We start from the raw sequence: 25,191 nt of genomic DNA, 5'->3' as shown, positions 1-25,191 counted from the left end.
AGTGTAATTTCAATATAAAACTAATTTATAAATCTCGAAACTGAGGTACTATTATAAGTATTATTCTATATAGCCTAATGTTTTAATAATATGTCTATTGTTGTATCGATAGGAAAGCATAAACTTTACACGTAATTAAAACTATAAATTTATTAAAAGTGTTTTTTTTTTAGCTATCCTACTATCTTACTGCACATATTGCTTCAACAGCCTATATTGTAGATATTTTCATAAACCTTTCAAGTTCTGTGGTTTGACAAAGTCAACTTTATGTTTACTCCACAATAACACCATTGTGTCAAAGTACTACACTGAATAAGGAAATAACATATCAAAAGTCAATTTAAAAGTCAGGAAGAGAGGTGAAACGCTTCAATGCGGAAGATCTGACTTCACAGTGTACAGTAGACCGCGCTGAGGTTGCGCGCTATTACTGGGCTTCCCTAGGTGTGAATTGACACCTAAAGGTAAACAGAATTATCTGGATGGACATCGATTGTTACATAACTTCCTGCAAAAAAGTGACTGAAGTGGCGACACATTTAGACTGGATTGATTTTTGGGGGCCCCAGTTCAGGAACCCGTGGCCCCTCGGACCGAGGGAATAAACCCAACCCCGAACCGGGCTCGATGCCTAAAGAGAGGCGGAGGTCGCTGAGAGAGGCGGCGTTATCCCGGTTGTCTCCTATTTGCGACGGATCGGGCAGAGGAGGAGTAGGACGCGAAAGAAACTTTTCATCCACCGAGATTTGTGATGATCAGACACACATGGCGGAACAGTACAGTGGGCGAGCGAGCTCAGACGCTAACCCGGTGAGAGAGTGCCAGGTGCCGCAGGTGACGATCACTTCGGATGGGGACTCGCGGGAGATCACGCACGATGACCTGGAGGAGGAGGGGGAGATCGGACGACTGCGCCGTAAACTCTCAAACTCATCCCTCTCTTCCAATGGCTCCTCCACGGGGTTTGAAGAATCGGAGGATGACATCCTCAGTGACAACGAGACCAAAAGCAAAGGGATCGTGACGTTGGAGCATTGCGGGGACTCTGGAGCATTTGGAGAGGTATGTTAAGCTATTGATTTTAGTGGCTCACGTGCTTTAAAACGAATGTCAACAGAGGAATCGTGCTTATTTTATTGCTCCATTTCTAAATAGCCATACACTTGACTTTTTCAGTTAGGGTGCATTTTTTCATTGTTTTATACAATAGGCCTATCTGTAAATAGCCTTTATATAATATGAAGCCAAATCTTCAGAAGGAAAATAAATAATAAATTAAAAAACGTGCCACCCTTTACATATGATGACCAGATAATAAAACAATTTGCATGGTAATTCATGGTGCACTGACATGAAATATTATATATTGTGATTTGGGGTCAATATATAAACTGTAGCCTATAAGTGTGCCTTCTTAAAATAAGAGCAGACTCTTCGAAACCTCACATTAGAACATAGACCAGTAATGAGGAACTGCTGAGTTACAAAGTTATGAAATACTTTTATCTCTGCTGGAGTATTTGATGTAGCTTTAACTTGTACCTCGAGAAATTTCATCTGTTGTCAAAGTGAGATCAGACAACATTTTAATCCAGATCTGCATAATTCTCACAATTCAAGCTGTGGCATTTGTGTTACATTTTTTATTATTAGGCTTGCCTGTACTTGGTTGTTACTGTGAACGTTGTGTGTGGTTGGCACATGGTTTGATCAATACGTTGCTCTTGTATGTTTTTCTAATGAAATGTTTGCACTATTGAGAGTCTATAGAATTAACAATTGCGGTGTACCTCTTTGAAAAAACCGTAACCAAAATATCAACATCAATTAAAGTCAACTGTTTACAAAGTAGGCTGTTCAGAATTTTGCATGAAGCTACTTCAGGGTGGTTTGAGTTGGGTAAATATAACAAATGTGCAACCTTGTTAACCAGGAGGCAAGTAGTGTTGTTAAACCTGAAGATTAGATATATATTCTTCATGTCCTCGTAATTTTTTTTTTTTTATTTTTTTTTTTTTTGAAGTAGTGACCTTTGCAATGTTTAAAAATAATGCTTTTGTGGATAAGACAAGCAATGTAGATGATTTTCAAATGACTCCAATTTAGAGATAACAACTATTAAAGGGATAGTTTACTCACCCTCACGTTGTTTTAAACCATTTTTTTGTTCTGCTAAACACAAATGAAGATATGGGCACCATTCACTTCCACAGTGTTATTTTTTGTTTCCTGTGATGAAAGCCAATGGTGCCCCACATCTGCTTGGTTACAAACAAACTACATTTCTTTGTATTCAGCGGAACAAAGAACTTTATACAAATTTAATGACAGATTTTAGGTTTGTGGTGCGCACACATTAAACAAATTTACTTTCACACTACTATCCAAAGTGCATTCTCGCTATACATTTTTATTTGTGTTCAAATCCAAACACAATGGTTTACCTGTTCACCTGCAGAAACACAAACTAAGCAAGCACCTTTTAAAAGTAATGAGCTCAGCTTATTCTGAGCGTGGTGCTAGCAACACTAAAGTTGTGGCTTTGATAGCCTTGATAAAATGTCATTTCAGGGCACTTAAAGTTGGTTTGGATAAAGGTGTCTGTAAGTCTTGAAGAATATCTAAAATAGACAAAAACATTTCTAAAAATTCATTTTGTTTTTTTACTACAGCCATGTTGTGATTAATTTGAATGGATGTGATAAACTCAATCACAGCCATAGAAGGTATCCGCTGTCACTGTACTTTAAACACCCTGTGTCTGTTTAAGTCAAGAGGCCATGTCTGCATAGTGTCTAAAAGTTACACACCTTGCATTGAATAAACTCGTCTTTGTTTAACTTTTGCATCACACGATAAGTCAAACGGCAATGAAAAATGCCATTCATCGTTTTTAAAAGAGTATTAAAGGCCGATCCCAGACACCTATAATGAAAAGCTGCTCACACGTACAAACCACGCACAGTGACACGAAGTTATATTTATCAGAAGATAAACTTGACATTTAAAATGAAGCCACAGTGTCATAAACAACAGCATTTGAAGGAAGAGTAACTTCAGATGTCACGTGGCTTTTTTTCTATCTATAAATTTCATGCCCTCTTTAGAGCTTTTCTGTTGTTTAATAAAACGTTCAGACATTTATAAAACTTAATTGGTATTTGTTTGAGAGTCGATATAATGTTTGCATTATCTGCATGACTGTCCCGTTCAATATTTAGTTATGGGTGTGTTAGAAATGTGTGTATGCACAGCTCTACAAGGTGCAGGACATAGCCTTTGGTTTATGGCTTCTTCAGTATTTATAGAGGGCTGTACACCGTGTGCTTGACGTTAAATGTGATGTACAGTACACTCTGGATCTTGTCCAACCCTCCTAAGCAGTTATAAGAAGAACTGCTTTTCGATGAATGACTATAATATAATAGTCGCATGCTGACAAACCTGACCTTGTCTAAACTTCACTACTACTAGAGGAAGAACGCAACCAAAAATATATTACATTGTTTTTGCAGTGTCAGGTGAAAGAAAAACAAAGACTGCTGCAGTTTAGCTACGCCCTTATGATTTCAACACCTTTCAACAGTATGCATTACAATTTAGAAGACAAAAGAGTCAATAATTCAGGCAGCAACATTTTTAAATGGTTATATGTAATGCATTAAAATTACATATTCCCAAAAAGAGTAAAAATTTACATGCACTGTAAAAATGCTGTCTTAAATGAAAACACCACCGTTTTTCAATATTTTACTATGTTCTTATCTCAACTTTGTACAGCGCTTCATGAATATGTTAGCATTTAGCCTTGCCCCATTCATTCCTATGGCGCCAAACAAAAGGTTTATTTTGTGCCACCATACTTACTCGTGTAACTCCTCATGTAACATTCTTTAAATAGGGAAAACATGGATGTGTTTGGTGGCTTCTAAATTCATCCCTGTTTGGAGCCATAGAAATGAATGGGGCTAGGCTAAATGCTAACACATTCACGAAGCGCTGTACAAAGAGTAAAAGTGCACGCTTTGAAAAAAGATAGGTATGTATTAATTGATCCAAGTTGAGGTAAGAACATAGTAAAATGTTAAAAAAAACAGTGGTGTTTTCCTTTAAAGGGGTCACTTTTTCCATGTTTAAATGCTATAATTGGGTGCCCATTGCTTCTATCAACTTAGAAAATGTGTAAAAGATCAACCATGTAACTTAGTTTTGGTAAACCATTCTCTGCAAGCATGTGAGAAAATAGGTAGTTCAGATTTTCCCTCTTTTGTGACGTAGGTAGTGAGTCTTATTACAATAATACCGCCCCTTAATCTGCACTATCCAACCACGACACTGCCATTTAGGGCTAAGATAAAGAGAGAGAAAAAAATAATTGACAGCACAATTGAGTTTTACCATCATGGCGATCAATGTTTGCATTTCATCAGCTCATTTGCTTTTTTTAAAGTGATATTTTTTGTCAATTTTTGCCTTTAATTGTCAGTGAGTAAGGAGAGGACAGGAAAGTACAGGGAGGAGAGAGGGGTATGGGATTGGCAAATGACCACGAGCCGGGAATCGAACTCGGGTTGCCAAAAGTGCGAAAGCACCACATGTTGGAGCAATGCCCAGCCCACTACACCATCGGCTCCGACAGCTCATTTGCTTTTTAAAGGACACACCCAAAACAGCACATTTTTGCTCGCACCTACAAATTGGCAATTTTAACATGCTATAATAAATTATCTGTTTGGTATTTTGAGCTAAAATTTCACATACACCATCTGGGACAACAAAGACCCATTTTTACTGCTAAATAAAAAATACTATAATATATTTGTAGATATTTAGGAAACAGTTATTCTCTGTTTGAAATGTCCCTTCTGTGTTGGGTTGTCTGTTTTTTTTTTTGGTCTGTGTGATTCTGCCCACTGCCAGTTCACCCAAGCGACCCAAAGGGCAAAGGCCGCGGACCTAAGGCGCCCGAGCTACGGCCGCTTGAGGTTCAGGGAGTGGTACGCCGTATCTCAGCAGGGGAAAGGGTTAGAGAGACGGGTTGGCTCGTTTGAAGGGCCCCTCCGGGATGTATTGCGACAGCTCGGTTGCCATTTATCACGGCTGCTTAAATGAAAACGCAATGGCCCTAAATGCGACCTCTGGCGGACGCAACCTCCGTAATGAGCTGCAAATAAATCCACATGAGGGGGTTTGTAATTTGCATAAAACAAAAAACACAGCAGATAAACTTGTGCTTTCCATCATCAGTTGCGCTCCTGTGTCTGGTTTAAGGGAAAAAACATCTCCAATATTTTGAATTTAGACTGCGGTACCAAATTTACACCCTAGAGTCAATGTAACATATAGCTCCTTTAAAAGAAAACACCACCGTTTTTCAATATTTTACTATGTTCTTAGACAAATTAATACATCCCTATCTTTTATCAATGCATACACTTAATGTTTGTACAGCGCGTCATGAATGTGTTAGCATTTAGCTTTGCCACATTCATTCCTTAGGATCCAAACAGGGATGAATTTAGAACCACCAAACACTTCCCTGTTTTCCCAATTTAAAGACTGTTACATGAGGAGTTACACGAGTAAGTATGGTGGCACAAAATAAAACGTGGTTATTTTTTAAGCAGATAAAAATGTGAACTATATTGGATGGCAGAAGAGCACTTCATTTACTTAAACTTCCATAAATATTACTGAGCTGAGGTCGAAATGCTGCAAACTAAGTGCTCATCCGCCATACAATATAGTTCTCATTTTTATCCACTTAAATTTTTTTTCATGTAACAGACTTTAAACAGTGGCTTCTAAATTCATCCCTGTTTGGATCCTAAGCAATAAATGGGGCTAGGCTAAATGCTAACACATTCACAACGCGCTGTACAAAGTTTAAGTGCACGCATTGAATAAATTAGGTATGTTTTAATTTGTCTAAGTTGAGGTAAGAACATAGTAAAATATTGAAAAACAGTGGTGTTTTCCTTTAAGTTTAACATGCATGTCGACCTAATATTTTTTGTTAGTTTTGACTACAAGTGATGATTTGACAGTTTGTACAAGTTTGTATATATTTTTTTTCTGCTTTGTCATGCTATTCGCATCATCTTGTATGATGCATTGGTTCAAATACATTATAGGGCAATTTCCCAGACAGGGTTTAGATTAATCCAAGACTAGGCCTTATATATTAGGACATTTAAGTGTATTTTACAAACAAATCTTACAAAAACAAAACTGGTGTGCATCTTAAGACAAAACCATAGCCTTGATATACAGTATGTTAAAATGTCAGTACAAGATGTTATTAAATTAAGGCAATTCAAACATGTATTTTAGTCTGGGACTAGGATAAGCCCTGTCCGGGAAATGAAAAAAGCAACAGCAAAATACAGATTTTCACTTCTCAAATGAACAGAAATGGTTTCCAAAGCAAATCAAACGGGCTGAAGTGCTAAAGATCTCCAGTCTTCACAGCTCAAACTGAGACCAAGTGTGTCTGAGTCAAAATCACACAGTTAAAGGACATTGTGCAGGGCTTGAAAAAACACTCTCAGTTGGTTTTGGTGACCGATCAGAGTGTTTTTATTGGATCCACTACCAGGGTTTGAGGCTTATGGTTGAATCGCTCTGGGTACTAAAAATGTGGGCCTGATTTGCTCTATGCAAAAAAGCATACATAGTGTATTTATATAATGTTTGAATTTATAGCTGTTGGTCCATCATTAATACGTATGCTTTATTATCTACCAGTACAACAACACCAGGTGGAAGCTGAAGACCCTTGTCCATTGCCATTTGCTAACTTCACATTCAAGGCGACTGCCATGGGTTCAGTTGGCAGGCCATGAAGGTAAGTGAGCAATGGTCTGATATCTCTAAATTGTAGTACGTCTTTGCCTTGTGTAAATGGTAGTCTTTTATACTAAATGCACAAGGGAAGTAGTCATTTAATCCTGTTTTTAGGGAAGTGGGATTGAACAGGGTTATGATACTTGTACATACAGTATTCACATGACGGTTTCATGGTTTTATTTTTTTCCTCAGTAAAATAATAAAGCGTTGGTGCATATATTAAATAAATCATACTTTGTATTGACTAATTACCCCTAATATAATTTCAAAACTGATGATTTTTTCTTTCATGAAACACAAGTAATGTTCATTAAAATGTTGACTTGCATTAAAAGCGAATGGTCTGTCAAGGCTCAAAAATGACAGAGAGTGCTTCAAGCTTTAAGTTAAATACACAGTTCACATAATTAAACTACTTATCATTAACTTCCTATTATTCCAAACAACTATAACTTATTTTCATACGTAGCACACAGAAAGACATATTATGGCTCTGTGCACACCGCCAGTGTCTCTTTTAAAGAGGTCAGTTCCTAAATCTGTTTGTCCTAGTAACAGTCATGAACAAATGAGCAACTGTCCACCACAGTAACTGTTGAGAGATGGATAACGTGAGCTCCACTGCAGTGTAAAAAATATGCAGCATGAAGTTAAAACAACTTGCTTTTGCAAGTCAATTCCACCTACTATTTTAAGTTTTGGCTTAAAAAAGTTGACATAACTTATAAAATCAAGTTGAAATTGTTTAAACTGTTTAATTTAAATAAATGTTGATTTTACAAAAATGCTGCAAATTTTTTACAGTGCATGCTTCATTCTCATTTGTAGTTGCTCCCAAAGTCACTCATCATTTGCGTAAAGTTGAACTTTGCTGGACATGCCGTTGCCAGCCGCTAGCATTGTGCACCCAGCTTTAAAGGAAAACACCACCGTTTTTCAATATTTTACTATGTTCTTACTTCAACTTAGACTAATAAATACATACCTATCTTTTTTCAATGCGTGCACTTAATCTTTGTTCAGCACATTGTGAATGTGTTAGCATTTAGCCTAGCCCCATTTATTCCTTAGGATCCAAACAAGGATAAATTTAGAAGCCACCAAACACTTCACTCTAAAAAACAAACGGTGCTATATAGCACCAAAACAGTTGCTTTGGATCGTAACGATAGAAGAACCATTTTTAGTGCCATATAGCACCGGTGAAGAACCAGTGAAGCACCAGTGAAGCACCTGTGTAGAACCATATAGTGCTATGTAGAACCATATGTGGTGCTATATGGCCCCTATATGGTTCTACACTGGTGCTTCACTGGTGCTTCACTGGTTCTTCACCGGTGCTATATGGCACTAAAATGGTTCTTCTATCGTTACGATCCAAAGCAATTGTTTTGGTGCTATATAGCACCGTTTGTTTTTTTAGAGTGTTCCATTTCCCTATTTAAAGACTGTTACATGAGCGGATAGAAAATAAGAACTATATTGTATGGCAGAAAAGCACTTATTTTGCAGCACTTCAACCTTGGTGCGCAGTGACATCATCACTCCTGACTACTCCCCCTCTCGCTCAAACTTCTGTCAATCTTCTGTGCCCAATTGATTTTTACCTTTTTGAAATCCATTCAGCTGATCTCTGGGTCTGGCGGTATCACTTTAAGCTTAGCTTAGCATAATCCATTGAATCTGATTGGGACCATTAGCATCGCGCTCAATAACCAAAGGGTTTCGTAATAATCAAGGACTTTGCTGCTGTAACATGGCAGCAGCAGGCGTAGTGATATCACGCACTGCTGGAAAATAGTCCCCTTGGTTACTTTCAATAGCAGCCAGGGGACTATAATCAGGCTTTGCATAATATCACTACGCCTGCTGCTGTAACATGTCACAAGTCCTTGATTATTACGGCAGAATGAGAGTATAGTTCCTAGCCATATCGGCCTAGAAAATTGCAACTTTTAAATTTCAGTCGGTCTTAGTACATGATGTAACTACAGAAGAGTCAAGTTTTAAATAGGAAAAATATTGAAACTCTTTGGTTATTTTTGAGCGCGATGCTAATGGTCTAATCAGATTCAATGGATTGTGCTAAGCTATGCTAAAAGTGCTAGCGCCACACACGGAGATCAGCTGAATGGATTCCAAAACAATAAAAATCAAATGTTTAACTGTAAAATTAGCATATTTAAAAAAAAAGTAGAGTGTCCTTTTAAGCCCAAAGTATGGTCTGTTTTTTTAGGTGTATGGGAATGTACACAGTCGAACACACAGCCTTGCTGTGTGCTCGTACATGTACACAGACAATGCAACAAAAATGCAATGCATCTCCTGGGCTACATACTACATTCTCCTGTAGGCGCATGCGTGAACTACGCATATAATGTACGCAGGGTTTCAAAAATCCGACGCTGCTTGTACAGCAGTGGTTCTCAAACTGGGGGCCCCAATTTTATGACAGTTTATAAAATACATTAATTTATCATGAATTGTGTGTAATTAAACATAACCAACATCACTACATTGTATATTTTAATAAGTTTGTTTAATTCAAATTTGATGTTTTTAAATATTTTATGTCATACATTTTCTTTTGGGGGGGGGCTCTGTACACAAGGGGGGCCACACACCAAAAAAGTTTTAGAACCACTGGTGTACAGTACGCGTGCACTCTTCTGATGACGAAACTTGCATGACACGCATGCGTAAAAATAGATCATACTTCGACCTTTAGGCACAGTATTAGCTGTAAATCTCTGAGGTCAAGTAAATGCTGACACAATAAAATTTTTTGGATGAACTGTCCCTTTAAGGATTGACAAAGCCCTGTATGCTTTGCTTTTGATTATCTGTGCTCCAGTGGGTTCATGTCTGTGTTTGTGTTTCTGCCCAGGCAGCTTCAAAGCGGCAGATGAAGGATCCATACTAAAAAAGTTCTCTGAGAATGAGAAGATGTGTTTCGAGTGGCTGAAAGAGGATGCTTTATATTCCTTCGTGCCAAGCTACTATGGAGTGGTGGACAGAGATGGCGAGCTCTTTCTGAAAATGAAAGACTTGCTGGCCGGCTTTGAGTCACCAAATGTCATGGACTGCAAGATGGGAATGAGGTACATTGACAGAAAGACCTTAAATGGGCCTTTAATGCACAACATGTTGTTTAGATTATTTTGTATATTTTTACATTCCGTTGGCCAAGCAAAACAGCTTTTATTGTCAGTCAAAATTATTTGATGATTAAAGCTACATTCATTACGTTTGCCTCTCTATCGCCATCTGTGTTTGACAAAAAAAAAAATTGGCAGGTTGCTTTACAAACTTGTATTCTCACGAAATCCAGATTTAGAAGGTGTCCAGCAACAGAATTTTTAAAAAGCCCTTCGAAGCCAATTTTTTTGCACATATAAGATTAAGGTCTGAACTTACTATAATCATTATTTTTAGAGGATTTAAAAAATATTTCCTAGAATTATTTACACTTTTTAGATTATCATTATCAAAAATGATCATTACCGCAGCATGATATTACATTAAATACATGCATTTACAAACTCATGTTTTGGTAATGAGAACTAAAAAGTTGTCTAAGTACTAAGACAAAGAAAATGTCAACTTTTATCTGGAGAGAAAAAATAAGAACTGGTTATCTGGTAGCCATCTTGAGTGTAAAAATGAGGCCTTAAACAATGATTGAAAATTGTTGCGGAGGATGAGAAAATTGGTCTTGGACACATTTATATTCCTTATTATTGTCTCTACATTTACCAATGATCAACAAATACCACATGTTTCTTTACTGTAAATGTTTATGGTATAACATGCACTGAAGCTTTTTATTTTTTAGATTTTTTTAATTATAAATATTTTCATGACAAGAACCCAAATCCAGTCATGGACACGTTGCGGTAATGAAAATGTTCCCCTTAAATGTGGAAAAAACAACAAAATTGGTTTGTATGATGTCATTTGAAATTATATGCAAAATAGTACATGAAAAGATGTTTGTAACTGTATGATTATTTTGATAGCATTTACTTTTATTATCAAAATGTTTCAAGACACCTCGCAAGTCTAATTTCGCAAGAATCACCCACTTATATTTACATGGGTTGAAGAAAATACTGCAATCACATGAAGCAGATTGGTTTTTTTCCAGCAGTGACAGCGGAGGTGGTAAAACACGCGACCTTTGTGCCTGAACAGGCAAATATTAACAAATCAAATTACAAAACGCTATTGCAATTAAAATATTAACAAACGTGTAAAAAGAAACTAAACTAAACCCCAATGACTTTTTTTATGTCACTGTACTTCAGCAGCGCTGTGCAGATCTATCAGTGATCTATCTGTCAAAGACGGAAAATCTTCGATCAGAAATGGAACAAATATATGTAGTAGCATAGCTTTTTGTACCATAATGATACATTCTGATCTTCACCAGTGCCCTTAGGAAAATTAACCATGTGTTTTTGTGGTAAAAGTGTAGTAACCATGTTTTTTTTGGTGTATTGATTACTAATAACAAAACTATGGTTTTACTACATTAACCATGAATTTACTTTTTTCAATCAATTTAAATAAATACAATTAAAATTAACCAAATGAATGAAGAAATTTGCTGTTAAAAACCTAAAAAAAAAAAAATGTACATGGTTAACTCTTTAGTTGACTATTTACGGCGCGTAAAACACTAGAGCCGATAACTGATTTTAGAGAAATTTTAAGCCGCACCAAAATTTCTAACGTGTAATTCTCTCCTTTGTATAGTAAGACTCACACTTTATGAGCTTTTTTTGTGTGCTGTGGAAAACTAGACCTGCTAAACACCTGTTTTGGTACTTGGTCTGCTTCCTGTCAGGGCAGTGGGTGGAGCTCATGAAGAGAGAGGCTCTCTCACACAACGAACAACAATAATAACCACTTCCTGTGCATATGCAGTCAAAACTACATGCATTTTTACAGAGGCAGACGCAGGGCGTCCCTGAGGGCTTCCTTCTCACAAACATTTCACGCGTTCAATACACTGAGAGACGCTGTGTGCAAGGAGTCCCTCTGTGACTTCCTTTTCTAGCACACAGGAAGTCACGTAAAGTTCAAAAAAAGACTTTGAAATCAGCACTGACTGACTGATCTCCTCACAGCTCTCTCAACTGGCTTTTAAATGTGCAATTATAACAGAAAAATGTATTATTTCTGTCTGTCAGAACATATCTGGAGGAGGAACTGGTACTGGCCAGGGTAAAGCCAAAAATGCGTGAAGATTTATACAAAAAGATGCTGGATGTGGACAGTACGGCGCCTACACCTGAGGAAAAAAACAAGCGGGCGATAACAAAACCACGCTACATGCAGTGGAGAGAAAGCGTCAGCTCTACTAACACACTTGGGTTCCGTATTGAGGGCATCAAGGTACCCACAGTGCCCTTTAATTTGTAGCTAAGATATAAATAGTTATAAACACATAGGTGTCCATGACAAGTATTGATTTTTAAAGGGACATGATGAAAATCTGACTTTTTCCATGTTTAAGAGCTATATTTGGGTCCCCAGTACTTCTATCAACATTTATTGAAATTTGGCTCCCCTTGTGATGTCAGAAGGGGATAATACCACCCCTTAATCTGCACTATCCAACCATGGCACTTTTGTCATTTATTACAAATAAAATAAAACAGCTTTCTAAAAATACATAATTTTTCACATTTCTTTTATGCTTTTAATACTTTTTAATATGAAAAAATGTGCACACGAATTACAATATTTTTTATTTCTTTTATTTCAGAGGGGTGACAACTGCAGCACAGACTTTAAAAGGACGCGGTCAAAAGATGATGTCACTGAAGTCTTCAGGGATTTTGTCCATGGAAATAAAAACATAATCGTGCGTGACTTCTTAGAAACTAGATCAACCGGTTGTGTTATGTTAGGCATGCACACCTACATTTTCATAAAACATTGTTTGCATTCATGGTAACGTAATGGAAATTACTTTTAATCCAGAATTTATAAGTCTGGCTAAATAAATATGTTTATCCACTTACTAGATGCTCCCACAAAGTGGTTAAGTAAGGGGATAATGTATAGGCAGCCGGGTTATTATTGCAGAAATAAGCCTTGACAGGGACTCAACACAAAGCGAAGGGTCTTGTATCACACTGAAGGGGCTTATTTTACGAAAACAACCAGCTGCCTGTACATCATCCCGCTTATGACACGGCTCTTTACCTTATAAGTACACTGTAAAAAATGCAGCATTTTTGTCAAATCAACATATATTTTTATGTTACTTTAACTAAAAAAAATTAAGTTAAACAATTTCAACTTGATTTTATAAGTTGTCAACTTTTCACAGCCAAAACTTTATAAAGTAGGTTGACTTGAAAAAACAAGTTGTTTTAACTTAATTTTGCAATTTTTTACTGTGTAAGGTAACATTTAATATTAATTTTAAATATTTTATTTTATTTGTTCATTTTTAACAAATTCAGAGCTTCTGCGAACAAAAACACATTTTTTTTTTTAAATGTTTAAATGGCACGAACACACTATTTTGTTTAAAGGTGAAGTGCACAATTTCTGAAAACGCTTTGGAAACGGGAGACGGTCCAACTTAATATATTGTATGTTTATATATTTAGAAATTTTTCCTGGAAGGCATTTTGTGAAACTTTTGCAAAAATCACCCCCAAAAAAATGCTAACTGGCAACTTAAAAAAAAAATAGCTGGCAGAGAAATAGTTTAAAAGACATATTCTTATAGTTATTAGTTTTGAGTGTTTTTTATCCGAGAATAACAAACCTGCAAATGTCGCAAATGGCCAATCAGAATCAAGCATTCCAATGAGCTGTGTAATAAATAGTATTACAATAGCCCAAATGAATGCAGTATGAAATATGTAAAGGCAAACGATTAGTCGCGATTAATCTATAGCAGAATAAAAGTTTTTGTTTACATCATATATATGTGTGACCTGTGAATAATAATTATGTATGTAAATATGCACACATGCATGTATAATTTTAAGAAAGAATATATATTTATATATTAAGTATTTATATTTATATATAATATAAATTATACATAAATATACAAATGTATATACACATCTAAACATTTCTTAAATATATACATGCATGTGTGCGCATTTATCTATACATAATTATTATACACAGTTTACACACATATATGACGTAAACAAAAACTTTTATTCTGCTATAGATTAATCGCGATTAATCGTTATGCATCCCTACTTCCCAGGATAAGGTGTATTTAAGCAATTCAGGAAAACTGAGGTAGTCGCTAATTTAAGTTCCTTTATTTTTAACATTTTAAGTTAAAACAGTTATTCATGAATGCTGAATATGTACCATCAGTATAATTATTGATTCATGTTATGCTTTTCTTCGTCACATACCTCTAACAGAACTCATATATTACAAGACTTGAGGATATTAAACAGGCTATGATGAAATCAGAGTTCTTCAAAAAACACGAGGTAAAAAATCTTACTTTTTTGTTCCATAGTTAACCCAAATTTGGATTTTCGCTTAAATTTGTTACGAATATATTTGTAAAGAGTTGCACTATATTATATGTAAATATTTTACTATACTTTTTTGCATTTGTAAGACTTTGGTAATTTAGGTGTTGAGTAAAATGTAAATGATTTCAATATTTTTATGTACCATTATTCTTTCTTTTTTTTTTACTGTAATAACTATGCTATGAATGGTTAGTGTACCTGTTTACCAGAGAGACACCGGTAACAATGGATAGCACAAATTATAAAACAAAATGTTTGTAAATTTTGCCAAATGTTTGGTCCTTCCCAATTTTCTTCATTTGTGTCTTTAAGGTCGTTGGAAGCTCACTGCTGTTCATTCACAATCACAAAGGCAGAGCCGAAGTCTGGGTCATTGATTTTGGTAAAACCATTCCTCTCCCAGAAGGACAGATCTTGGATCACTACAAACCCTGGGCGGAGGGCAACCGAGAGGATGGATACTTATGGGGCTTTGACAACCTGTTGCAGATTCTTGCATCACTGGCCAGAGAATAGTCTTACTGACTTCCCATTGCAAACTTTTGCCCTACTGTGACAGGACGGATGATGATAATAGACATTTACAGTACAAACCTTTGTGGTGCATTATGGGGAGGCATCATTGTGTAAAAAAAATTATTACTTTACAGTATTAAGCTGTAAAAGCATTTCACTGTCAGAACATAATCATGGCTTTGAAAACTCACATTTGTCCTTAGTATTGCAATATATCTTTAACATATTGTCTGTAATTGTGTGCATTTTATGTGCTCTGCCTGTCAAAACTTTGGACACACAAACTGAAGTATGGAAATTATGCTGCGATCAAAACGGTATTGAAACACGTTATACTTTATCTTTAAAAATGTGTCTTCTTTACAGCTCTGCACCATCTTAGCATTTAACCCCTTATGACACTCAAACTTAATAATAAGGTGCATGCTGGAATACTTTCACAGTATTGGAGTTTGGTAGTCACCTGATGGCTACTTTACATTATTAAAAATAGTTTTGTAGAAAATTCATACATAGCGTAGCTCAAAAACAAAATTTTGTGGTGTGCGTCCAAATGTTTGGGTGGTAGTGTGCATGTTGAAACCTGTCAAAAGATTGATTAATATCAATTCTGTTCACTTTGTGTACACTCTAATGTGGACAAACCCAACCACGGGTTGAAACAAGCCAGCATTTTTTTAACATTGTGAAACAAACTTGTAAGAACAATTGGTTTTATGCAGCATTGCTAGATGTCTATGCCCAACCAACACTAGTCAAACAACTGATTTACAAACTTATAGTATACACAAACTAGTGGGAGGGTGGGAGTGCAAATACAAATTTTGGTTACATTTTATTTTACGGTGTCACTGTTGCATTGTTATACATTATAATATATATAAATTTTATTACTATAGGGTTGGGGTTTGGTTTTGGTTAGCTGCATGTTATATTACTATAGTAATTGACATGTAACATGTGGAACAAAGACACCATAAAATAGTGTTTCCCAATTCACAATATGTTTGATGATATTTAATGCTTTGACACTGCAGTAATCAATCAAGGGTGGTGTTACAGGTTATTCTTTTGATGATTACACGGGTGTATTGTATAGGTGTTATGTATGAAGATCTGGGTCGCAATCTTTCTGCACATCAGAAAGTTTTTATTTTATTTTATGGCTCACACAAACTTAACCTTGTGACACTATTTTATATTGGAGTGGGTGAGTTTTGTTATAGTGTTCATTGGGCAGTAGGTTTATGACAATAAAACGTCTGCTCAAAAATCACTTGGTATTTTTTTCAGCAAAGGAACCAGAAGTTAAACAAGAAAGTTTGGGTATCATATTTCAGATTTTTTTAGTAGCTTATTTATTATCACAAATAGTAGTTGAAAACCTTTAATTTAAGATTTGCTTTTTACTCAGCAACATTCACAATAAACACAATAAGATTTACTAACTTGTGAACTCAAAATTTTTATTTAAACTAAGAAAACAAAAGGCCCACATGGGAAAAAAATAACATGACATAAACTGATGACAATAAATGAGACTATGACGTGACAGACACACGAGACTTACTTGACAATAGCTGGGTTTCCATCAAACGTGAAGCGAAATTCGCTTTTTAATCAAGTTGTTTGAGCGAATGACGGTGTTTGGTAACCTGGTAACCAACCAACAGTAAACAAAACAAAGCACTCTTGGAATATTAAGACAAGACTGCATGTAATCATGTAGTAAAGAAGGAACGCAGCATTTTTTATGCAGCATTAGCAGTAAGGACATTAAGACGACGTCGAGCCCATATATGGTAAAGACAACTTCAGCGGAAACAGCTAGACGGTCAGTCACGTGAGTTTATGTTCGCCACGTTAGAATTTATTCGGCAAATGCGTTTCCATCTCAGTTTATTCGCATTATTTTTTTTTCGCATAAATTACCACATCAAGCGAGCGTAAAACATTTAATGCGAATTAAGGGATTTTTTATTGATATTCGGCATTTTCATAACTCGTTGATGCGATACTTCAAAATGCCCATAAAATCATTAGCTTTATTAAAATTCGCAAAAAAAAAGATAAACATAGAAATGCGAATTAGGTGCGTTTCCAAGTTGTTTTGGACGAATGACGGTGGTATTGGTAACCTAGTAACCAACAGTAAACAAAACAATGCGCGTGGAAAATGTAGACAGGACTGCATGTAGTCACGATGGGGCAATTTATTAATGTATTTGCCGTGCAGCTTGTAATTGCTAAACTGAATGCTGTGCACAGAAGAAGGAATGCAGACTTTTTATGAAGGCACACGAGCACATTGCCACGACGTCGAGACCCATATATGGCAAAGACAACTCCGGAAACAGCTAGAAGGTCAGTCCCGCGTCAGAATTAATTCAAACGCAAATGCGTTTCCATCTCCCATTTTTCGCATTTACTATTTTTCGCACAAACCAAAAACCACCTCAAGCGAGCGTAAAAACTTTATTGCGAATAAAGATTTTTAATTGAAATGTGGCGTTTCCACTAGTTTCCGATGCGATACAATTATGGTGATGGAAACATGGCTATTGTTGTAATGGAAACATGGCATTCAGTTTAGCAATTAAAAGCTGCACTGCTAATAAATTAATAACTTGCCCCATCGTGACTACAGTAACGTTACATGCAGCCCTCTCTCAATGTTCCATGCCTGCCTGTTTTGTTTACAGTTGCATGGTTACTAGGTTACCAATACAACCATCATTCGCTCAAACAACTTGATGGAACGCACCTAATTCGCATTTCTTTTTTTGCGAATTTTGAAAAGATTCGCTTCATGTTTTGATGGAATCCAGCTGTGTTAGCCATGTTTCCATCGACTAGAATTTATGGGCATTTTGAAGGATCGCATCAAAAACGAGTGATTAAAAACGCCAAATTTCTATAAAAATTCTATAAAAAATATTAAATGTACGCTCGCTTGAGGTGGTTTTTGATTTGTGCGAAAAAGAGTTAATGCCAAAAATGGGAGATGTAAACGAATTTGCCGAATTAATTCTTATGTAGTAAACACCCACGGGACTGACCGTCTGTTTCCGTTGGACCATAAATGGGGCTCGACGTCGTCTTAATGTCCTCGCCTTCATCAAAAATGTTGCATTCCTATTTCTGTGCACATCATTCAGTTTGGCAATTACAAGCTGCACTGCTTATAAATAAATAAGCCCCATCGTGACTACACGCAGTCTCCATTTTCCACGGGTACCTTGTTTTGTTTACTGTTGGTTACTAGGTTACCAATACCACCGTCATTCGCCTAAACAATTTGATGGAACCGCACCTAATTTGCATTTCTTTTTTTTTTCTTTTTTTTGCGATTTTTGAAAAGATTCGCTTCACGTTTCGATGGAAACCCAGCTACTAACCATGTTTCCATCAAGATTTTATGCGCATTTTGAAGGATCGCTTAAAAAACGAGTGATTAAAAACGCCAAATTTCGATTAAAAAATCCCTTAATTCGCAAAAAAAAAATGCTCCTTTGAATTGGTTTTTGATGTGCGCGAAAAAGAGTTAATGCAAAAAAACAAAACAAAGGGAGATGGAATCGAACGGGACTGACCGTCTGTTTCCGCTGGAGTTGTCTTTACCATGGGGCACGTTCAATCTCACACCGGTGCGCAACGTTTTGCTACGGTTTCCGGGTTGAACGACATGTTTCCTGGAAACGGTGTGCAACGGAATGCAACAGGTTTTAGAAGCGTTTTCTCTTGTTTGGTGGGTGTGTCAGAAATGTCCGCCCAATCAGCGGCAAGATGTATAAAACCACGCGATAGTAAAGAGACAGCTCGCTCAATGGGTTCAAGTTGGATGTTGTCTTTCATTCTGGACGGCAAGGTCAGTGACTGTAACATCGAGGGTATTTAACAGTATTAAACACACATTTATAACGATTTCATCAGGCTTCAGAAACATTTAAAAAAGAACACAAAGAATGGCCTCTCAGCTACCGTAGTTGCAACTCTTGCGTCATCACAACAGGGTGTTCAATGCATCACCGTTTCAGTTTAATAAACGTTGTGCAACGTTTTGTCGGGGCTGAACGCAGCCCATATATGGGGCTCGACGTCTTCTTATAATGTCCTCGCCTTCATCAAAAATGTTGCATTCCTTCTTCTACTTCTTCATTCAGTTTAATAACTTGCCTCATCGTGATGACATGCAGTCCTGTCTCCCTTTTCCACGCGTACCTTGTTTTGTTTACTGTTGGTTACTAGGTTACCAATACCACCGTCATTCGCTTAAACAATTTTGGAACCGCACCTAATTCGCATTTCTTGGTTTCTCTCTCCTTTTTTTTTGCGAATTTTGAAAAGATTCGCTTCACGTTTCGATGGAAACCCAGCTAAGTAATGTTTCCATCAACAACATTTATGCGCATTTTGAAGTATCGCATCGAAAACGAATAATTATAAACGCCGAATTTCGATAAAAAATCCCTTAAATCGCAAAAAAAATATTTTTAAAAGTGCAGAATTAATTCTTACGTAAAGTAAACACCCACGGGACTGACCGTCTGTTTCCGGTGGCGTTTTCTTTACCATATATGGGGCTCGACGTCATGTCCTCGAGTGCCTTCATGAAAAATGTTGCATTCCTTCTTCAGTTTGGCCATTGCAAGCTGCACTGCTTATAAATTAATAACTTGCCTCATCGTGACTACATGCAGTCCTGTCCCAGTTGTCCACGCATACATTGTTTTGTTTACTATTGGTCACTAGGTTACCAATACCACCGTCATTCGCTTAAACAACTTGATGGAAACGCACGTAATTCGCGTTTCTTTGTTTTTCCTTTTCTTTTTTTGCCGAATTTTGAAAATATTTGCTTTACGTTTGGATGGAAACCCAGCTAAGTTACTACTAGCCATGTTTCCATCACAAAAAATTATGCGCATTTTGAGGTACCGCATCAAAAACGAGCAATTATAAACGCCAAATTTCGATAAAAAATCTCTTAATTCGCAAAAAAAAATTTAAAGTGCAGAATTAATTCTTACGTAGTAAACACCCACGGGACTGACCGTCTGTTTCCGCTGGAGTTGTCCTTACCATATATGGGGCTCGACGTCGTCTTAATGTCCTCGAGTGCCTTCATCAAAAATGCTGCATTCCTTCTTCTGTGCACAGCATTCAGTTTGGCAATTACAAGCTGCACTGCTAATAAATTAATAACGTGCCTCATCTTGACTTCATGCAGTCCTGTCTCCATTGTCCACACATACTTTGTTTTGTTTACTTTTGGTAGGTTACCAAAACCACCGTCATTCGCTAAAACATGGAAATGCGTTTCTTTTTCTTTTTTTTGTTAATTTAAAAAAGATGAAATGGAAACAAACAAACCAAAACGATTCAGCTATGGACAGAACACACTGGGGCCTTAAATAGGAAAAACTAAACAAGATAAGGAGGAAAGGTCATGTGAGGGGAGTTAACCATTTATGAATAATTAACGAGGAGACATGGAGGCGGGGTTAGAGACAAGAAAGCAGAAATCCCAAACAAAGGCCATGTGCTACCACACAAAACATGGGTACGCCACAATCCCGCCACAGGAACTATGAATAACTGTGACAGGCTGGCAGGATCATGACAAATACATTTCTGATCTGGTTGACTCTGCAAAGCCTTTAATAAACATAATATGCAGAACATTGGCAGTGATGACCTCAACATAATTCAACAAATAATAATAAAAACCAGTACAAACATGAGATTAAATATTACAGCTACATAAGGGTTAGTTTAATTTGAAATGAATATTAATACAATACAGCACTCATTTTCTATTGCTACATTTCTAATTTTACATAACATGAAGAACCCAAAATGGCAGTCAAAATATGAAAGAGAGCCAAAACAATTAGGAAAAACTAGCAATAGTTTGTGCTAATGGCAATTCGTAACTATTTTGCTTATTTGTAACATCTCATTCCTACTTGTCGGTACAATCCGAGTTCGCCCCAATGACCATGGGTTTAGGGGCGGGGCTTCATGTATTGCTTTTTCTAAGTATAGTATATTTATTTTTACGAATAAATGACTATGCTTTATGACGAATATTACGTATTTATATGGCCACGTTGTTAAATAATTACGGATTTCTGTGAGATTAGGCTGGTTTTACCCTCATCTGTCTTTTTGCATAAGAATATATTTAGTTTTCCCTGACTAAAATGACTGAGACACAATTCCTCTTATAAAAACACTTTTTACAGTCACCTCACCTTACAATATGTAACAAAATACATAAGAACGATCTTGAATATGAATAATCTTAAGAATTATTAAGAATAATCCTATACTGTATGAGACAAACAAATATCATGCGTCGCATTACACACACTGAGGTGTTGTGTGGTCTGTGATTGTGAAGCTGTATGCACTGCATATCTGTAAAGACATGAAAACAATAAGAAAATGGGTGGTTTAATGTAAAAAAATAAAAAATCAACTTATTGTTGAGGAAAAAAGATGTCAAATCGCACACTAAAAAAAGAGACTGCTAAATTTCACTTTCACAGAATGGTTTTTAACATCCCAGACGAGTGCATTGAAGTGAAAATCAATATTTTCTTTACAGACGTAACAACTGCACCCAGTGTCACATGCCTCATTTACTTCCAACACATATGGGTGCTACACCGTTCTTATGCCCACACATTACCTCAGCGGTTCACAAAACACAGCCTCTGTAAAACAGCAACACACTTTGTAAATGTCTTGTTGTTGTCAAAACAAACCCCAAAACACAGAACCAACCTAACCATAGTCTAAATAATACACCCTTTTAAAAAGTACAGCTTGACCTCAAGAGTTCATATTGGTACCTCAAGGGTATTGATACATATTGTTAACAAATGTATACACATCTGTACCTAATGGTACTAATCAGGACCTTTTTTAAAGGGTACTGTCCCAGTGAGTGACAGATAGGGGGCACAACCTGATTTTTTAATGTGAAATTAAAGGGATAGTTCATCATCCATTCCATACAATAGAATTTTACCTTTAGGGTGAACTATCCCTTTAAAGGAAAACACCACAATTTTTCAATATTTTACTGTGTTCTTACCTCAGCTTAGACAAATTAATACATACCTATCTTTTTTCAATGTGTGCCCTTAATCTTTGTACAACGTGTCGTGAATGTGTTAGCATTTAGCTTAGCCCCATTCATTCCTTAGGATCCAAACAGGGATGAATTTAAAAGCAACCAAACACTTCCATGTTTTCCCTATTTAAAGACTGTTACATGAGTAGTTACACGAGTAAGTATGGTGGCACAAAATAAAACATGGCTTTTTTCGAAGCGGATAAAAATGATGATTGCTAACACATTCATGACGCGCTGTACAAATATTAAGTTTACGTATTGAAAAAAGACATATATGTATTAATTCATCTAAGTTGAGGTAAGAACATAGTAAAATAGCAGTGGATTTCTTTACCACCTTGCAATACACGGCTAACTTATTATATTATTTCTCGGCTACCAGTGATAGACTACCAGTATTCTTACTACAATAGAAGATTTATGACAACCCCATCAAGTTTTATTTACCTCATTTGTGCCAAGTCACTTAAATAAACGAGGCAAAACATAAGAAATCAAGTTCAGTTTGGCAGATCAATGCACAAAACAAGTTCCTCTAAAGGCAACATGACTTAAAGGTGTAATGTGTTATTCAGTGGCATCTAGTGGTGATATTCCAAATTGCAACCAACTTCAATTTCGAAACGCAATGAGAAGCTACGGTAGCCGCCACAGGACAAACATGTCGGCGTCTAAAGCGGGTCGCACACCGGACGCGCAGCTCAGCACCGCGTCTAAGACAACTCGGAGGTATCGTACACAGGAAATGCACATTAAATAGCGCAAGCTTAGTCAAAAAGCATCCACTTCAAAATCAGTGGCGGCTGGTGACTTCTTTTTGTGAAGCGCACGATGCGAAGTTCGTCACAACATGTATGTAGCTTTTCGTGTGTGTGGTTCCCTTTTCCAGAATATGTGTCATGCGTGTGGAGAGATCATGTGTGCATCACATGTCATGCCAAAATAAGTGCCTGCTGTCTTGAACTTGAAAAGAGACGCTCGCGTGTGCCAGATACTCGCACAATCTCATGCCTAATCAGAGTTTACTGTTAAGGGAGTGTCTTGCGCGTATTTAGGGAACGTGAGCGTATCTTTTATCATAAACGGTTTTGACACGTCTCCAGCAGGCACTTATTTTGACAAAACACGTGATGCACACAGGATCTCTCCACACGCATGACACATGTTTTGGAAAAGGGAACCACACACGTGACAATCCAAACATTTATTTTGAATTAGCGCATCCTTGGAAGAGCAGTCACGAGCCGCCACTGTTCAAAATGCAAAATATACGTTAGCAGCCAATGTTAATCGCTAATGATTTGGGACAAATATGATGTTTTTTAATGGTAAACTATGTGAGTGGTGCTGTGGCGTGACAGGGATTTGAGCAGTGTCCTGAGTCACAGCGGCGCTTGTGTGCGTACACTCATAAAAAACAATGTGTTCTGTTTTTTAGAACGGCGTCACTAAGCTGTGCGTGGGGGAGACGAAACGCACCCTGTAATATAGTTATGTATATTATATTGCATTTCTATCAATAGATCCTTCTAAAAAATACACATGGCACCTTTAAACTTACATATATACGCAGTAATAATAACGATTAATCAGTAGAAAACAGAAACACGTAGGATTTGTCATTTAAGAGGGTCCATAAAGTGAACCTAATGTGTTTTCACAGTGTAGACAACAGATGAGAATCCAGTGTAAAGGGGCTGCTATTAGCCAAGTTTCCATAGAAACCATCAGCATTTAAGAAGAGAGAGAAATTAGTTACACCAACTCTCTATGTCTTTGGTGTTTTTGGTAACCCACAAAAGCAACACTCTCTTTTACGATCATCCACTAGCAGTACTAACCTGACATTCGGCTTCTAGCTAATACATGGCAACTAGCATCAACACATTAAAACAAAACACCAAAAAGCTGATAAAAGTTTAGGGCCAAACAAAATGAGGTGCTGGGTGTTTTTCCATATCTACTGCTGTCCAAGTCCTTTCTGCAATGTTACACCGAGGTGACACTGAGGTCCTCTGACAGTGAAAAGCCAGAATCTCTGTCCCTCATGGGATTCTCAAGTTGGGTGTACCTTCTGACATCCTCATGTCCATAGCTAGAGTGCCGCTTGACCAGAGGCTTTTGGGTTATGGTTGTGGCCAGGCCTAGAGCGGCCAGTGAAGATGTAGTGCTGGGCTCCACGGCATTGGCCCCTAGCACGGGCAAGCTCTCCGACTCATAGCTCTGCTCGTCATAAGCATAGTTTACATTGCCACACGGGAAGCTCTGGAGTTTTGCCAAGTCCATAACTGCAGCAAGCGAGCCTCCTGTAGATACTTCTGCACCTTTCCGAGAAGCCAAGCTTGATGGAGGACGCTTAGGTTTAAAGGCGGTCGGGGAGGACGTGGCAGATGGAGGCGGACATTTGGGCGTAGAAACGATTGCATCCGCTACTTCTGGATCAACGCACTCTGTAGTACAGCCTGAAACAGTGGTTGATGGAGGGTTACAAGATGGAGGCATGGACTGTGTGTGGGACAGGGTTGTTTTGCCTCTTCCAATGCTCTCCAGAACCCAGGAACCGTAGGTGGGGTTCCACAGATTTTTAGTCTTGTTCTTCAGCTTCTGGCTACCTGATGATGAGCTGGTTCTGGAGCACGGTCGGTGGTCTGGGACCTGAAGCCATTGTACAGGACAGGCACCAGACTCAGCCCAACATTGCTCCAGTGTTTCATGGTACGTTCCTACCTCATGTGCAAGCTGGGGTGTTCCTTGTGGCTGCAAATGTGGCTTGAGGGCATGTGGAGATTGGCATGAGATTCCTGTTTGGGAACAAGCATCTTGGGAGATAGAGTGCCCGGCTAGTAGAGGACTCATGCGAACAGATCCATCTGGGTGGATAACAGTGCTACTGTCTTCTTCCAGAGCCGGACCGTACTCCACTGGAAGAGCGGTGTTGATGACGTCAGGGTCCTGGGTGTTTGAAAGATGAGGTTAAAGCGGAAAAAAGGAGCGCAGAATAGGTACAATGTACATTGGTATATCTGTTATGCAGTACCTGTGTACAGTAGTTGATCCTCTCTAAAATGGTGGTGAAGTTCGGTCGGTGCTCTGGACAATGTTGCCAACACTGTGTCATAATCCGATAACTAAAACAAAGTC

General features: G+C 37.4%; 2 protein-coding genes across 2 annotated transcripts in view; one reads left to right on the top strand and one right to left on the bottom strand.

Moving 5' to 3' along the window:
* The first annotated feature begins 355 nt into the window (after window positions 1-355).
* On the top strand, window positions 356-16,457 carry itpka (inositol-trisphosphate 3-kinase A). Its single transcript, XM_065288367.2, has 7 exons — window positions 356-1,065; window positions 6,751-6,850; window positions 9,740-9,953; window positions 12,048-12,252; window positions 12,626-12,724; window positions 14,268-14,339; window positions 14,700-16,457. The coding sequence occupies exons 1-7, from the start codon at window positions 631-633 to the stop codon at window positions 14,901-14,903; spliced, it is 1,329 nt and encodes a 442-aa protein (XP_065144439.2). The 5' UTR covers window positions 356-630; the 3' UTR covers window positions 14,904-16,457.
* A 6,903-nt stretch (window positions 16,458-23,360) lies between these two features.
* Window positions 23,361-25,191, bottom strand: part of ltk (leukocyte receptor tyrosine kinase) — a 61,384-nt gene continuing 59,553 nt past the window's right edge. The window contains exons 28-29 of the mRNA XM_065288369.2: window positions 25,088-25,178; window positions 23,361-25,002 (exon numbers count right to left, since the gene is read on the bottom strand). Coding sequence (XP_065144441.2) covers window positions 24,040-25,002; window positions 25,088-25,178 — 1,054 coding nt within the window. The 3' untranslated portion in view covers window positions 23,361-24,039. The remainder of the gene's footprint in view (window positions 25,003-25,087; window positions 25,179-25,191) is intronic.

This window comes from Paramisgurnus dabryanus, chromosome 17 (assembly GCF_030506205.2).
Source record: "Paramisgurnus dabryanus chromosome 17, PD_genome_1.1, whole genome shotgun sequence".
Taxonomy (NCBI): Eukaryota; Metazoa; Chordata; class Actinopteri; order Cypriniformes; family Cobitidae; genus Paramisgurnus; species Paramisgurnus dabryanus.
The sequence above is the reverse complement of the archived record's forward strand: the minus strand, read 5'-3'. Positions and strand labels throughout refer to the sequence as shown.